The 17,134-nt window shown below is 40.8% G+C and overlaps 1 protein-coding gene across 2 annotated transcripts in view; it reads right to left on the reverse strand.

Annotated features, from left to right (window-relative positions):
* Nucleotides 1-17,134, reverse strand: part of frmd3 (FERM domain containing 3) — a 46,435-nt gene that overhangs the window by 1,384 nt on the left and 27,917 nt on the right. Inside the window, exons 8-15 of one of the 2 annotated variants that reach the window (XM_062381780.1) lie at nucleotides 16,395-16,483; nucleotides 15,553-15,616; nucleotides 12,512-12,600; nucleotides 10,444-10,518; nucleotides 9,306-9,374; nucleotides 9,043-9,167; nucleotides 249-301; nucleotides 64-182 (exon numbers count right to left, since the gene is read on the reverse strand). In XM_062381780.1, coding sequence (XP_062237764.1) covers nucleotides 64-182; nucleotides 249-301; nucleotides 9,043-9,167; nucleotides 9,306-9,374; nucleotides 10,444-10,518; nucleotides 12,512-12,600; nucleotides 15,553-15,616; nucleotides 16,395-16,483 — 683 coding nt within the window. Of the gene's footprint in view, nucleotides 1-63; nucleotides 302-9,042; nucleotides 9,168-9,305; nucleotides 9,375-10,443; nucleotides 10,519-12,511; nucleotides 12,601-15,552; nucleotides 15,617-16,394; nucleotides 16,484-17,134 lie in introns of both variants that reach the window. The other variant, XM_062381779.1, reaches the window with a different exon arrangement.

Consider the following 17,134-nt stretch of genomic DNA (forward strand, 5'->3'; position numbering starts at 1 on the left):
ATGAACCTACTCAAGGCCTCTGAAAGAATGATTGTTGAGCGTTCTTATGAATAAACTATGTACCTGTAGACCAGCTCAGAGATGGTCAGGGGGCCACCGGCCCCGTCGTCTTCCTGCGCCTCATCTTCAGCTTTGGGCGTCTGAGGTCGGAGAGTGGAGGTTTCCATGGAAACACGGGGAGGCTGCAGGTCAGTGCTCAAAGCAGAGTTTCCTCCTTCGGTCCCTTGTTGCTCTGTGACTGTGGATACAGCTGAAGGTTTGAGAGGAGACAAGGGAACAGAGTCCTTCACAGCAACAACACCTGGTGAGAGAGGAAGACAAGAGACAGAGGAAGGAATACATGTTTTACATGAGGGTTTTAACCGGCTTTAACATCAACTTACACTGAATTAAACTGTTTCCTGGGTATTTATAGAGGGAAAAATTCCATGAAATAGTACTGAGTGACTTTTTAACAATCTATCTTTTTCACACGTATTGACTACATGGTAAGGATGTCATATTCAAGTTAGTAAAGGTAAAAAGTTATAAAGTAAATAATGTGTCCCAGTTTCATGTGTGATACATACGATCACACTATCAATGTTGGTGGTTCACTACGTAATAATTTTACAGTACATAAGGACTTACCCCCTCCCCATTTTATTTTATTAAACAAGATGTAAAAGTTTGAATCAAAGATGATAAATTTAACTTTTTTCAATAGTACATTTTTAAAGTAATGTTAAAGGTTTAGTGTGGATAATCTAGTGACATCTAGTGGTGAAGTTGTATGTTGCAGCTGATTAGAACTTTTGGAAACATTCAGTTGTTATAAAATCTCAAAGGGTGTTTCATTTATCCAGTTTGGACAAACTCCGTAGAGAGGAACTGCTCCCGATGTAAATATAAAGTATTAAACATAAAGGACTCATTCTAGGGTAGAGAAACAACAATTTGAACGATTTAGATGAAACACACTAGTGAAAACATCACAAGGATTATTTTATATTACATTTCTGCTGATAGATCCCTTTCAGCATAATCTTACCTAGTGGACCTTTAAATCATAAAAATGAACAAGCGTTAAGTAAAATGTTTTTTTCTGATGAAAAAATAGAAACATATTTTTCTACAACCTTCACAAAGCAAGCCGCACATTATCAACAATTTTTTGGGACATTTCTTGAATGGTTGTGAGGACCAGTGAGGGACAACAGTGTCCATGTGCCCAGGGCGAACATTTTACATAGGCATGTCAGTAATATATTCTTATTATGTTTAATATAATACATGAATCACATGTCACAATTGCTGTTGCAGTTTAGTTGTATAGACTTATTTGAACAGCCTTCAAGGACAACGTTACGCTGCAATTGAACCAACACAGGCACATGATGGCGCTCTTCTACTGGTTAATGACCCACAGATAACAATGGCTGGAAGAATGAAACATGTATAATCATTTTTTTTCTGTGTAAACACTCAACCCTCACGTTGAGGCACAGACTTGTGGATGTTTCTAAGACAGCATTGACGCCTCAGTGCGCACAATGAATCTGAAAATGTTGTTATGTCTCTAAATGGTAAACGGTCTGTATTTATAACGCACTTTTCTAGTTTTGATGACCAGTCAAAGCACTTAGTACAGTTTATTGCCATTCACCCATTCACACACCCATTCATAGAGTGCATCTATGGGCAGCCCTTTTTTCTATGAGGGGCAATTCAGTATCTTGCCCAAGCACACTTCAGCATGCAGATGGGGAAGCCTGGGATCGAACTGCCACAGCCAGTGTAAGTGTTTGTGTTTGTGTGTGTGTGTGTGTGTGTGTGTGTGTGTGTGTGTGTGTGTGTGTGTGTGTCAGTGTGCGTGTGCGTGTGTATGTGTGAAGGTTAAAAATAAAACCAGCTGTCTTCCTGCTATAGATTAAGTGGGAGCTGGGGGCTAAATGTCCACTGACGTATGACTCAGCTTGTCGACACCTCTCTTATCTCGCGATCACGTACACACACACAAACACACACACACACACACACACACACACACACACACACACACACACACACACACACACATACATGCCAGCAAGACAAAGACATTGTTAATATTCAACATACGTATTCCTATGCATAGAGTCTACGGTATATGCATAATAATAAATCTATTGCCATTGCCTTGACATGCATGAACCAAACCAGCCGTACTCTTTCTAACAAATTTTTAAGTAAAAAAAATGTACTGGTAAGAAAATGTTTGACGATCCTCTTCGAATTGTTTTAGCGTTAGAGAAATCAAGGTCAAACACACAAATCGGTTACCATGGCCAACGGATTCAAACACAAGTTGAGAGGAATGAAAAAAGAAAAAGTGGTGGTGACAACTACCATGGCAACAGAGTCAGCAAAAAGCCCAAGAAGCGAGTGGACTCCGGAGAGAAAGAGGCGGGTATTAAAGTTGAGGAAGAAGGTGCAGATGAAAAATGAGAGGAGCAAGATAAATAGAAGAGAGGCGGGTGAAATATATATAAAGTTAAATATTACAGCAGACTTGGGCAGCAACTGTCTGAATTTATCATAATTTATTTTCTCACAGTTGCTCAAATGTGAACTTGAACAAAATACAGATTTATTAAATGGAAATCATACAAATCAAGTCGCCCACAAAATGATGCGCCCCTGCGTGATTATGGCACCCAGGAAGAAAGATTATGATATGTGTGGTGTGCAAGTGATCTGTGATAATTCAAAGATAATTCACCCTGAACTGACCTGCAATTTAAAAGCAAATGTATGAGGCGGATGAAGAACTTTAGATATATTCAGTTTGCCCTTTTAATCAGAACGTGGTGGGGAAATAATCATAACTTCCACCATAGCTACTTTTGCTCTTTTCCCATTTATAAACGCCTACTGTCTGCTTTCTGTCCTGTCACCTCCGATACAAGCCTCTACTTAGAGATGATTCACACTATAAAAGCACAATCTCTGCATTGCCACAATTCACACATGCGCAGACAAACACTCATGCACAGACAGAATCTGGGTTTTCCCCTGTTATGCAAGTGTTGACAGACCTATTTATCTTTGCCATGCAACCTCATCATTAACACCCAGACACCTACAAAGGATATTTATATTTGAACGGCTGAAAGAAGCGTGCGAGAATAGTCATCGTTTTATTCTTTTTATTTTAAAACCCTGTTGTTTCTTTTCAGCACCTTGTCTTATTTTGTTTTTAACCACTTTTCCTCTGCTGTATTGATAAGTGCCATAATATTAAATGACATCGTGTAATCCATGTTAAGGCGGATTTTACATAACGAAGATGTCTCACTGTAACTGCAGACTTTAATCTCTTATGCAGACCTCTTACTACAATAGAAAACCCTCCTGAATGTGGCCTCCCTGCACAGCGTTAAGTGAGGGAACAGGATCAGCTGTGAAGCATCGCTCTTAAACCCGATGAAGATTCAGTGTCAGACTCAAGGACACTTCAGCCTGGTGGCGACGAGGGGACTGTGAAACGAGGCCAGTCAGTCAAGAACCAGCCCCTTGATGTCCTCATATTTCCAAAAATCTATAATTCCAATTCCAGTACTAGATGTGCTGTTACCAATCCTAAATTATCAACGATGTTGAAATTTAATCTACAAGAGAGTATGATGAATTATTAAAATCAGGCTTTAGTCTTAAATTTCGCTTCGTAAAATTGGCCAAAGGATTAACTGTAGTATAAAATGTTTGTGTGCGATAACAAGCAAGATTGAGCAAAAACGATGGGAGGATGCTATATGGGTCAGGGAAGAATCTCTTAACTTCTGGTGTGGATGTGGATCAATGGACACATCCAGGATTTTTTTAAATTTCTAATCGTTTTCTTTAAAATCACGACTTGGGAGATGGATTGTTTTTCCCAAGGAACAATTCATGAATCTAACTGACCCCCCCTCCCCCCCCTTTGATGCTCCATTCAAACTCAATCCAGATCTTCCACTAAAAAACTTGAATTACCTCACAATCAATCAGCCTGTTGTTTCACCATAAATCTATTGTCCACCTTTTGTGATATATGTGGCCTACACACACACACACAGACACACACACACACACACTGGAGAGGTCTCTAGAGAGTCTCAATGGATGTTTGACAGATCACACTTACCAGTCGGTTGCCATAACAGAACATCTACTGGGCTGAATGAGCTCAAAATTTGATCATGCATTTACTTTGAGAAATACATGTTTAATGCTGCATCACTTAAGGAAGTCTAGTGTTCATGTGTTATGTGCCTGAGCAACCAAAATAATCCTCTGTACCAATGTAGTTGAGCAGCCGGCAGAAAAGATGCTGTATTTGACCATAAATTACTTTGAACTGTATATCTTGATGTGTCTCTGCCTTGCATCTTACTCTGTTCCAGTGTGTTTCTCTGACATCCCGTGCAGGTTCCGCTGATACGTCCCGCTGACCCCACGAGACGTACATAAACATCCCTTGCCGTGTGATTGGCTATACGAAGATGCAGGCTACGCCGCGTTGTTATCTTCACCTGGCACCTCAAGGCCTCTGCCACCACTATCGATGAGGCCTGCTCCTCTGCAGCCTCCCCTGGATGAAATACTTCAAGAGGCCCGGCCTGTCCCTCCTCCATCTCCTCACGCTCGAGACCCTCAGAGGTCACGTCCAGCCCGAGCCCGCCCACCCTGCCCTGCATCCTACAGCTACAAGCGTCCCCTATGTTGGACTCCAAACTGCTCTGCATGAGGCCGCCTCCAACATCGCTTCTGTTTCTGGGCTCGAAAAGCTCCATCGTTCAGTCCGATGATACAACTTGGACCAGCTGTCTGCGGCAAGACCCCCACACCCTGAATGACCGGACTGCCAGCTGAGCTCTGAGGCTGGGAAGGGTATGAACACACATGCACTCCCAGAGAGATGGTGAGAGATGGACACCAGACACACACACTCACACACTCTCTCTCTCTCTCTCTCTCTCTCTCTCTCTCTCTCTCTCTCTCTCTCTCTCTTTCTCTCTCTCTCTCTCTCTCTCTCTCTCTCTGATGAACAGACATGGTGGGCCCTCATGTGAATGTCAGTGATTTAACAAAGAGTGGAGGGGCATTAGAGGAGGATCAGATCCAAAGCTGTAGTATCTATATATAACCAGGTGGTCCGGGGCAACTAATCTAACTCTGAGTACAGAGGCACAGGCCCGGGACGGGATGGGGATCACTTGCTGTTCCTTCACGCGACATTGTCTATATCTTCGTCTTTCATCCTATCGGACAAACTTGTTTCTCTTTCATTCTATACACACAAAATTCTTCAATTCAAATACACGGAAGTTAACTTGTGATCACAGAGAGACGAGTGTGGACTGTGATAGGATATACGGCCCAAGTGTTCTTCTAGGTGATGGTAGGAATGTGGACAATGTCCAATGTGAGACCTGAACAAAAGTTAGAACCCTGTTTGTGTGTGTGAGTGTGTGTGTGTGTGTGTGTGTAGGTAGATGGAGAGGGACAGGCTGTACAAACAGAGCAAGGTCGGCATAAACCTTGGGTCAGCTTCCTGTTTCCCCTCTAATGGCTGAGATTAGTGCTCTGAATATAGACGGGGGAACCTCAGCCATCTTGAGAACACTTTATCCCAAAGTCCTTGCACCAGCCTTCCTGCATTAGTCTGTGTGTTTGACTTTATGCTGTTGTCTCGTCCGTCCCCCTCTACAGGCAAAAATGCTCAATGGTACTAAAGGCCATATTAATTGGAGGGGTGTAAGTGATTCTAAAGAGGATAACAACATACATTTTTGAATTATCTTTCTTAAAAGCATTCAAGGAGTTGAACTCAATTGTAGACACACAAAGTAATGTGGGCATTTGTGTAAGAAATTAAAAGAAGAGCTTCAGAGAGAAGTTTAAATCCTACATTATATGATCAGGCAAATGAGAGGTGAGTGTGCTTCTCAGACTTTTGGTATTTTCTACATTAATTAACAACTAAAATATGAATTTATTAAATCAAGTGGCATACAACCTAGAGTTGCAGGAGATGCGATGACAAACAAGGCATTTTCAAATTGAATCTGGTGTCATTACTCAGCCCGGATCCTGTCAGTGATGCATGAGGCCCTTCACAAGATGACTGCCTCCTGCCCCGCGCAAGCTAACTAACTGAGACAGCCGATATGCTCAGCGCTGCAGCTCTTTGACCCCGAGTCAAGACTGGATTGATTTTCCTTTAAATGGGATGAAGGGAGACGGGGGAAAGACGGAGAGAGAGAGACAGAGAGAAGGAAGGTGAAGGGGGTGGCCCGTAAATTCTGCCAGAAAAGACGTGAGAAAAGAGGTCCATCAACAGTTTGAGCAGAGCGATGGCACAATGCCATGATTGTATTGTGCATGGCTGGCACGGTCTGGGTCGAATTTGTGAGACTGGAGGGAGGTGAGGCATGAGGGTGAAGGATGGAGTGAAGGAGAGCGGAAGGGGTTAGGTAAGAGGAGAGGAAGGACTCTGTGTAGGTGAAAGACAAAGGGACATGTCCTGTTGTGTGTGGAAGCCAGGGACAAATGGAATGAAGAGAGGAGACGACAGTGGAGAACAGGCTTTCTATAGGTGGAGATAAAGTTCATTTTACACAATAAGTATAAATTATATCTATCATCAGCCAAAGTCTAGATGATGGAAATTTGACTGAGTTTAAAGTTTTACAAGGCTTTACAGGCAGTGGCCACAGGCGACTCTAACTCAGTGATGTGTGGCTCAGGGGAGAATCTTAAAACACTACTCAGGACTTGTAAAAGCACAGCAGCTTTCCTGCATGCTTTGGGCTAAACATAGATTTTGAAATGAAATGATCCTAAGAGAATTATTTAACACCAGTCAAAAAGGTGATAAAAGGCAACCCCACCCCTTGTGGTTGACTTCACCTTATTCTGTCAGTAATTGTATCACTTCCTGACGAACATATCTTACTTTAGCTATGAATACTTTATTTATGTGTTTTGTTCCCACACCATTTTCTGATACTGATTCTTTTGGTGGATTAACACAACTGAAAGCACGATTGTTAATAAGTGCAGTTATTCATTATCTATACTCGTATATAAACTTCTTCTTGTCATTTTTCCACCTCTATTTAAAAAAGTCTCCTCTGTGATATGACCTTACATAAAGTCACCTACGATTCCTCCTGTTATTTTTTAGTGCACACACAGTCCTCCCTTCTGTGCATCCTACATCTGCAGGGAACAACCTTCCTGGCCTTTTTTCATTCTCCCAGCCCCAAACTCCGCTTTCTCCCTTTTCATTTTCTCTCCATTTATTTCCCCTCTCCTCTCCATTCACCATCTTGGGTAACCTCACCGTCTGCTATGCCCTTCCTGCTTTCTGCTGTTTAACAACAGGATTTAGGCTTCGATCAGATAATAGGTCACGATGTAAGGCTTAATAACGGAGGAGAAAAAGCAACAGAGAATTACAATAACATGCAAAAAATGTCACGAGGGAAGCCCCCAGTGTTGTGAGTATCTCTTGGTCAACATAAATCTGCTGTGGGAAGGAGGAGTCCTGAGGAAAAACCCTTAAAATACCAACTATTCTGAGCTGCTTCACTGGGTTTCTCCTGGAACGTTGCAGCCATGTCACCTCCAAGAGAAAATAAACATCTCTTCCTCTTTTTCTGGCCTCTCAGCTGATAGAAAACTGACCCACCATCAGCAACTACACATTATTAAATTCCCCACAGCGGCGACATCCTGAACTCAGCTTCTGGTACTAATGCTTCATTTTGCAGCTTCAAAATATCAAAACTAACAATATTATTGAACAATATTCATAGGTAGTCAATACAATATTTGCTTAATTATGTGAAAAATATTGTGAATTGTTAAACTGATACACTTAATTGATTATTCTGATCAGTCGCAGGGGTAGCTCAAACAGTTTTGTGCTCGATTCAACTTGCAAAAATGTGTAAATTTGTTCACTGACCAACATACAATTCAGTTATAAATCAATGAAAAATCAATGTTTACTTTGAGCTTTATTTTCACACACACACAAATATTTTTAGCCAAATTAAATGCATAGTTCTTTCCTAGAAACACTTATGGAAGCTCTTTAAAAAATATTTAAATAACGTGATAATATGATAACAAATAAGAAAAGGCATTATTGTTCTGTTTTATATGATGAAAAGGAAAATATTTATCCCACGAAAGTAAAATAAATATGACTCTATTGATTGCTCTTGCGAAGTTGCATTGTTTAACATCCAAACTGTGTTATGCGAATGTAATTACATTACTTCATACATATTTCCTGAGGGGATAATAGTTCCTCAGTTCAAAAAAAGTTAGATTAATTCTAAATGTTGTGATTAAATTTAAGATAAAAATGTGATAAAGTACTAAAATAATGCTAAAGTTTGAAAAAAAAGGAGGTGAAGTGTGTTTATACATATACACACATAAAACAAACACACAGAGTTAAATTGTATTGGATGTTCTTGATTTACTCTTTTATGATGCCACCACAGACTGATGCAACCACTGAATGCTCGCAAACACACATTCAAAGGAAAACTAACGAACAAATGCTTGTGTGCGCACAAATCTGCACACGGGGGCGTAAACAGAGACAGACCGCTCGGAGCCGAACAAACACAGTAACTCCTAATCGACTTTTCCTTAATGAAAACACAATCTGGGTCTGTGGGCTCTGTTTCCCTGATGTCACACAGTTGGTCTTCCTCTGTAACACACACTCATTATCAGACAAAGGCACACACGGACATGGTGGTATCCTTGGAGAGGATCATGGGAGGGGTATTTTTAGCATGCTGTGATTGGTGTCTCCAGGGAGACAAGACTGATGGAGGGATGGGAGCGTCAGCTGCTCAATTAACGCCCTCTGTCTGAGTGCTGAGCATGTGCTTCTTCAAACATACACAAGGCAGACCACATGAGACTTTCAAAAGGTCTGTAGCAGGGGGGAAATGGGTGTGTTTTGGCTTGTGTGTGTGTGTGTGTCTGTTTGTAGTGTAAGCGATATCTTACCATTGTCTGGGGCTGTCTCTTCGTATTCGTTAGGGGAGGGCAGTGCAGGTACCAGAGGTTCCATGTTCATGATGAGGTTTTTATGGCTCAATGAGTTAAAACTTCGACTCTGACCAAACTGGGCTCTGAAAACACAAACATCAGCAACACTGACTACAGTTGTTGCCAATTTCAAGCTGTCATTGTGAACTCCAGCTAAATGAAGGGACGATGATGTTTATGCAACCCCGTAGCTCTGTGTGTGTGAAAGATTTTCATCTTACCTGCGGACTGCAGGCGGCTCTCTCTTAATCTTAGAACTAGCTTCAATCACCTCTTTGGCAACTCTTCCACTAAAAGGGAGAAAGAATGATATTTTATTAGTTTTGCAAGGTCACAGTGACCTTGACCCTTGAGCAGCAAGTTCTAATGAGGTAATTTGTGAGTCCTGTTAAGCACTTTTTTCAAATTTGAAGAAAATCCCTCTGGGCGTACTTGAGATTTTGGGATTCACAAGGTTAAAAAGAAGTTCTTTCTGAGGTTATGGTGACCTTGACCTTTGACCTTCAACCACCAAAATCTAATCTTTTAAGGTTTTACAAGATACAAAAAATACATTAAAGAACATGAAGCAACTAACACAACAAAAAACAAAGTCAATAAAAGAAACAGTCGTCTAACAGTCCTACTTTTGGTTCAGGGCCTGTAGACAGGTTGAAAAGGTTTATAACAGTCTGTGTTTAAATGTACTGGAATTCCTAAGGATATTTAGAAATTTCATATAAAATTCCCATTTCATTTGTTATTGTTATATCTGCAATTTTTGAACTGTGAACGTTGGAGACAAGTGTGTCAAAGAGAATTTGGCCAACAGATAAGGGCAGTGGTTACTGTCAGAAAACAGTAACATGGGATTTGTTATTGGTTTTGCTGTTGTTCATAATGAGAACGATCTGTTTCTACTGAGCGGACGGGCTCCTGTCAGAGGCGCCACCAGTCTGATTGTTCTGAGTCTGACCAAGCAGCCGTGTTCTGGCTCATTAGTGTGTTGGCGGTGACTTTCTTCAACTGTATGTAAAGATGGACGATCTGTGTCCACGTCCTCCCATCGTCCAAAGTCATAATCAATCATGACGTTTTATCACACTTTTATAGCATTGATAATTTAATTAAAAAAGAGAACACAACTCAGAAACCATCTTTTTCTGAAAAATATATTTAACTATTTAATTATTGAATTACCTTTTGAGAGTTGTATTCTCTATATGCAGTGTCTCCCTCTGCTGTCATTTGTTTAATTCCAGCTTAACTATCTCTCATGCCATACCTCTTTTTCTTTCTTTCTTTCTTTTATCACACAAACTTCTAACTCTCTTCAATTACATTTATTACTTTCTTTAAACTGTCAGATTTCTGACTCACCTGTATCTGAACCTACTTCCTTTGAAGAAGATGTTGCTGCTGGTAACTGTCTTTATCTGACTCGACTTTGCACACCTGTCAGAGAGAGGGAGGAAGACACAAAAAGAAAAGAGTTTCACTATCATAAATCATCTAAGACACAAGTTTGATTTATTGATAAACTCGTAGCACAACACTCTCAACTTCATCTTTCAGGTTATGTAGCAACAGTGACTTAAATTGGACAGAGTAGCTTCTTCAAAGGCCAACAGGGAAGGTATTCAAATTTAAAGTTAATTCTGTAGGTCAAACCTTAATATTTTATTCAGGATTATTTATGAGATATATAAGAGATGGTGCCAGACAACCAGACATTTTACAAAGTGAGTTTACACACACTGACCCACCCACGCACACACTGCTTTGCTTAGTGTGTGTGCGAGAAACAACGAAGCAGCATGTTGTCCAAGCTCTGCTTGACTGCCATTTACAAACTCTATTCACTCTAATTTGATTATAGGGCTCCGATGCTTGTCTGACATCCGAGACAACATTCCCTCCTCCTCTGTGCGCCTCTCAGAGACACACGAGCTGCTGTCGTTAAGAGGTCGACATCCAGGGTTATACAGGCACAGGCTGTTATCACTAGGCTTTTATTATTTCATCAATATGTCTTCCTCTTGTAAGATCGTTCAAACATTTTTTGTTTAACGTTCATATATTTCATCAAGATGATCAAAGAGGAAATTGGTCCATTTCCACAGATGAAATACGATTCAGCAAAAGTAGAAAAGGAAAATCTAATGGATAGATTTTTTTAAACATAATCATATTAAAAAAGAGAGAAATGTTGAACAGACTCTATGAAACAATGGTTTGGGAAAAATATATAATATATAGAAATGGTGAGGTGACCCTTTGTGCTGATGAACTGCCTGGGGAAGGAACAGAATCAAGATCACGTCAGCACAACATCTCCACATTAAATCTGACTTCTTCTGACTCCACATCTTCTTCACACCTCATCCTCACTTTTGACCAGGGTGGAAGTTCTTCTTCTTTTTGGAATTTGTATCTTGCAACTACAGAAGCATTGTGATTGTGACTCTGTGACTACAGCAAGAGCAATAAACTAAACTCACTAAACCCTGACCGAGGAAAAGCAGTTCAGGGTCATTATCTTGGCTCCCAACCTAGTGTGCCCTGTGGCTAAAGACTAAAGTAGAGTTTCATCTCCATCCTCACACTCTCGCCACCACCCCAAGCTTGTTTCCATTCCTGAAGCAGCAGCAGTGTCATAGTATCTGCAGATCAGTGTGATGGCCTCGCAGCAATCAGCTGCTTCCCGGTGAAGGACAACAACATGTTGTGTCAGTGCCACAGAGTGTCAGTGAAATGTGTTTAAAAGAGTAGTATCGGATAAAAGAGGAACAGAAAGGAGAGCATATTAAACCTAACCCAGAGAAACGCATTCAAAATAAATACATTGAAATAGATCAGTGCCATTTGATATAATATGTGACAATTCTTTATTAAAATGTTTGAAAACAACAAGACCTATGTCGCATATTTTGTTGACGTACATCATTCAAATGTTTCCAACAGTGTTCACACCCAGATTTTATTCAAGTTAAAGAGACGTTTAATTCTGGTCACTATTTAGTAGCATCATATCCATTTACCAGTGGATTTACTTCTAAGGATGTAAACGCACACTGTTAGCAAGTTAGCCTGTGAGCCAGTTGTGTGTTTCTTTCTTCCACTGTTTGTTTTGGTCACTGATGGATCATGATGATTCATTACAGTTTTTACTGAGCGTTCTACCACCACAGCTCTCCCAGGGAAGCGCTAATGGACAGGGGAAACAAGCGACCCAAGAGGACAACTCCCTGGATCCCACACTGCTTCACAGAGTCATCAAACTAGGTATTTTGTTATTGTTTTGAATGAGCGACAACTAGTGGCCAACGTTACATATTATATGTTCAAATATTTATAATTTCAGGTAGCAGGGATATCTTGAAGTGGAATAATTTCGGACCAGCTCCCAGTTTCCCATGAATGTGTGTGTGCGTGTGTGTAAACTCACTTGTAAAAGGCCTGGTTCTCTGCCCCACACTTCCATAAGTGCTTACACGCTGCAGGGGTCGAGGTGTGAAATGTCAACACCAGTTTCTTCTGGAGACAGAAAAGGACAAAGACCCAGAGAGAGGGAGAGACAGGACAAAAAGTGAGGGAGGGAAATGAGATTACCAAAAGACGTGTGCATGAGGACAAGAGCAGCGAGGAACATGATGAGAGGGAGCTGAGCAAAATGCTGACCCACAGACCCAAAGCCATAAGCTTAGCAAGATGTCCAGACAGATATAGTGAGCGTTCAGCAGTAAAATGGCCTGCGAGCAGTTCACAGGTCTGTATGGATTAGGAGGGGGAGGAGGGATATATTCCTGTAAATGTCTGGTTTCCAGTCCTATGAGTCTGGTAATATGATCCCAGATCGATGCTGCTCAGCAACGAGGAGGAGGAGGAGCCAAGCGAGAGGAAGAGATCAGTAACATGGGAGCAAGATACTGTAAAACCACCCAGCTACGCCTTATTCTCCATTTTCAAAAGGACAGGGTATTTGGATTTTGAAGTTGTTAAGAAAACCTCACCATTCAGTTCATAGGTGACTCGTTCCTAAATACTCTCAGTCAGCTGTATTGCTCAGCCCCCTCAGTGTCATACATCACTCATATAAATTGTGTAGGTTGTGGTTTACACACATGTGCCGCAGTGGCCATGTGTGTTTGGTCACAGGCATGTGAGAGTACCAGAAAGTCTCTGTGAAAATATAATCAACAAATTGCTTCTCGTCCCACTTTGGCTGCACAAACAAAGACATGATGCTAATGATGGTGCTATGATGCTTAACTATGAAAATATATATTATATGGACTGTAATATTAGTCAGGAGTAAAGAGCATTTAAAGAAATACAAATTAAGCATCTAAATTTGCAGCTATGCAGCCAGTGATCTTCAATCACCTGATATAAAAAAAACATTCAACTTTATATTCTAATTAAAGAAACAGAGGCTGAATAAAATGAGAAAGAGATAAACTGCTGACTCATCAGTGTTGCAGTAACGGAGCCATTAAAAAGCTGCCATCAGCTCAAAGTGGGACAGTCAAGTTAATGTGTTCCAGAGGTTTGGGTGAATAGTGAAATCATGCAGTGACACATGTCACACAGTGGAACAGACAACACAACAATTAATGATTAAAAACCTATGACACTGAGAAATGTTCCCAGAAATGATGTGAATCTCAGAAAATGATGTGAATGATGTGAAACAAGACATGTATACACACAACACAAAGTAATGGAATCACTGCGGGTTTCTCATGGACAGAGACATAGATTATGTATCATAATCTCACATAATCTATAGTTCATTGATACAAGAGCTGTGGAGATGATTTTAATGTGGCTGCTGGGAAGGGTGGATGTAGGACTTAAAATCAGGGGGACACATTTTACACCGAGGGTCCAACTTCCACATACAACTGTTTCTTTCATTGAGGCTCTGGAACTGGAGCTCTGACTGAAGACACACTTTACTAGAAAGATATTTAAGACATGAAATAAGTGCCACAGTTTGTAAGAACAAATTTTATCTGTAAAGGGGCTGGTAATTTCTAGAAAAAGATTCTGATTGTGAGTCTGTAGGCGAGGGACAAGGGAATAGCTGATGTCTCCATCGGAAGACCCAAGGTATTGGCTGATGCCCCCCAGAGAATGATTTGTACTCAGATTGAGGGACTTCAGGGATCAAACAGAGCTCAACTGGGGCAGATCCCCTCTTGCCCCACCTCTGGCCCATGCTGCAGGGAATAGCTACACAGGAGTGGGATATCAATCATCATTTGACAGAAAATAACTCAAAGTTTTTATGACGATATAAATAGCTCATCATAGGAAATGATTGGATGAACTGAGAAAAATGTTCAGGAAAAATATTGAAAACCACACACAATAATGAAAAGATGATGAAACAACAGTTACAGATGAGAAAGTTTCCTCCAGCTACACGGAGGAGGTGAGGAGAGGGCAGGACTGCAGGGAGAGGCTTCAAATTAAGGATTCAAGTATGACTGTTATTAGTTGTGTTTTACTCACCAGTGATGACTATGTTTACACACAGAGAGAAGAGACAGAAACACAAAGATAAAACTGCATCTTCAGCCATTCATGAGTTGCGACACAGACAAACGGGCAACGCACGGACAAGTTAAGCGGAGATGAAAGAGCTGCTGAAAAGAAGAGTCATGAGATCGATTGGCTGATTGGATGATTGGCTGATCAGATGATTGGCTGATCAGATGATTGACTGATCAGATGATTGATTGGCTAATTGGTAGATTAAAGAGCAAACTGGCGGAACTATTTTCAAGTATTTTTAGCTTTTACGCACATGTATGAGGCGTGATACATCTTAATAGCTGCTCAGAATCTACCACAGTTCCAGACTGGATGACAATAGACATGAAACATGTGTCCCAAATACAAGACACCTGCTCTTAACATGTTTGTTTTCCTGTGTCCAGGAGAAATTTAAATTCAAAAACACGTATAATGACATTAACAACATGGTTCTAGTGGAGGGATCTCTTATTTGGGCCACAGCTGACACACAGTGTGAGTTATGAGGAGGTTAGTCGTAACACACCCACCATCCTGTTACAGTGAATCCTGCCTGTTAAGGAGATCTGAAACAGCGACACACATACACAGTGTGTGTGATGGCGCACCAGACTACAGGGACAAACAGTAACAGTTTCATAGCACGTTTTCCTGAGGATGAAACATCACACGCATTAAGAAAGGGGGGGGGGGGGAGAAAAGGAAGGAGGTCACTAACACAAAACTGGATCCAAATGAAAACAGGTTGATTCAAAGTCATGGTCTTTCAGATGGAGTCTACAAATGTTAAAGTTTAGGATCTAACAGGTCAGTACGATGATGATGATGATGATGATGATGAGATCAGTACAAGAAAACACAATTCATCATTATGACGATGGAAACTACATGACACATTGTGTTTGTTTATTTATCCCTCCACATGCAGGAGAACACAACACTCACCTCTTTTTGGATCCCTATGACGTAAAAAGTTTTTCCTTCAAACTTCAGCTTGCTGACGTCCACCCTGCAAAGACCCAAAACATTCATTAATTAAGTAATATCTACTAGTACAACATTTATAACATTACAGTTCTCCAAAGGGGGTAACACTACATAACAAGTTCTTCAATTTTACTTTAAATAACTTTTTCGTCCTATGTACTTTTGCTTTAGAAAAATTGTGAGTTACCGGAAGTATTGTTACTTTGTCTTAAAGGGGAGATATTATGCCCATTTTAGTGAGCTAACCGGGCCTGTGGAGCCCGGCTAGCGTTAGCTCGCCATGTAGCGAGACTCCCTACATGGGCATGGTGTGACTATGACATTTATTTCGGTCGTTATCCCATTCGACGCACTCTAGCGTATCGTTTCTGACACAGAGGAACCACAACAAATCGCGGGAGTTGTTTTTATCCAGAGTTTTTGGGACAGGAGACATGCCAGATACCATAATGAACATGTAGAAGCACTAAAAAAGTGGAATTTTCATAATATATCTACTTTAAGTAAAGGATTACATACTTTTACCACCACCACCATTAAAAATAGTGGCTTAAACATGTATATTGAGATTTTTGATATACAGTATGTTGTAGGAGTTTACTGAACTGATTTTATTAATCATGCAAGAGAACACCTTTCTGCAATTACAAGTGAAGTCAAATCTCACACCTCATACATATTATTGTCATGCCAGTTAAAATAAAGTGATGAGAGTACGTAACCATTTGCTTTAATACAGGCAACACATTTAATATCCGTGCTTACGGGTTTAAATTTCAGACTTGTGCAATCGTTTGTACCATTTGAGGAGGTGGATCCTCTTGTTTCCCTGGAACACCACAAACCCTGTGGCTGTGAACCCGAGAAACGCTGTAGAGCCTGTAAAGTCCTAAAAACACACACACACAGCGCGTGAGAGACAGCAAATGGTATTATTGGACACAGGTGGGGTTTAACATCAGGGGAGCAAGTGGGCCGTCAACAATCTCCACGGCAATAGCACCTACACAAAATCACCTGTTTGTTCCAACACCTGTTTGTTCCAAACTCCAAACCCATAACCATCAAGATCAAGGTGCAGAACAAACAGCACAGGAGATTCAGTTTGACATACTGAGAATAAATGAAACAACAACTCCAGAGTAAGAGAAGAATCATCAGTACATCTCCCTTCTTTTCTCTCCATCTCTCTGTAAATCCCCTCATCCTCATCGTCACATCCCTCCAGATAAAAAATATTTTATCTGTCGTATTAAAAACAGCCCCACTGATGACAGTGTAGCAGATAACAGGGATCCTCGTCAGCAGACTGAATTTAAATATCGTTTTAATCTGTTCAGCTTGCTCTGTTACGTCTGTTCATGAGAGTAAGAATGTCTATTTCACTATGAAGATGGAGTCAGTGACATAGACTTGTTTCGGCTACAGTTTTCTCTGAACAACCAACAATATTGATTCCTGAAAGTGACTTGTTTTCTCTGCTGATTGCTTTGGTTGACCAGGATCATGTTTGGCAGACATGTCTTTGCTAACTAGAGGA

This window comes from Platichthys flesus, chromosome 3, assembly GCF_949316205.1.
Source record: "Platichthys flesus chromosome 3, fPlaFle2.1, whole genome shotgun sequence".
In the NCBI taxonomy this organism is placed as follows: Eukaryota; Metazoa; Chordata; class Actinopteri; order Pleuronectiformes; family Pleuronectidae; genus Platichthys; species Platichthys flesus.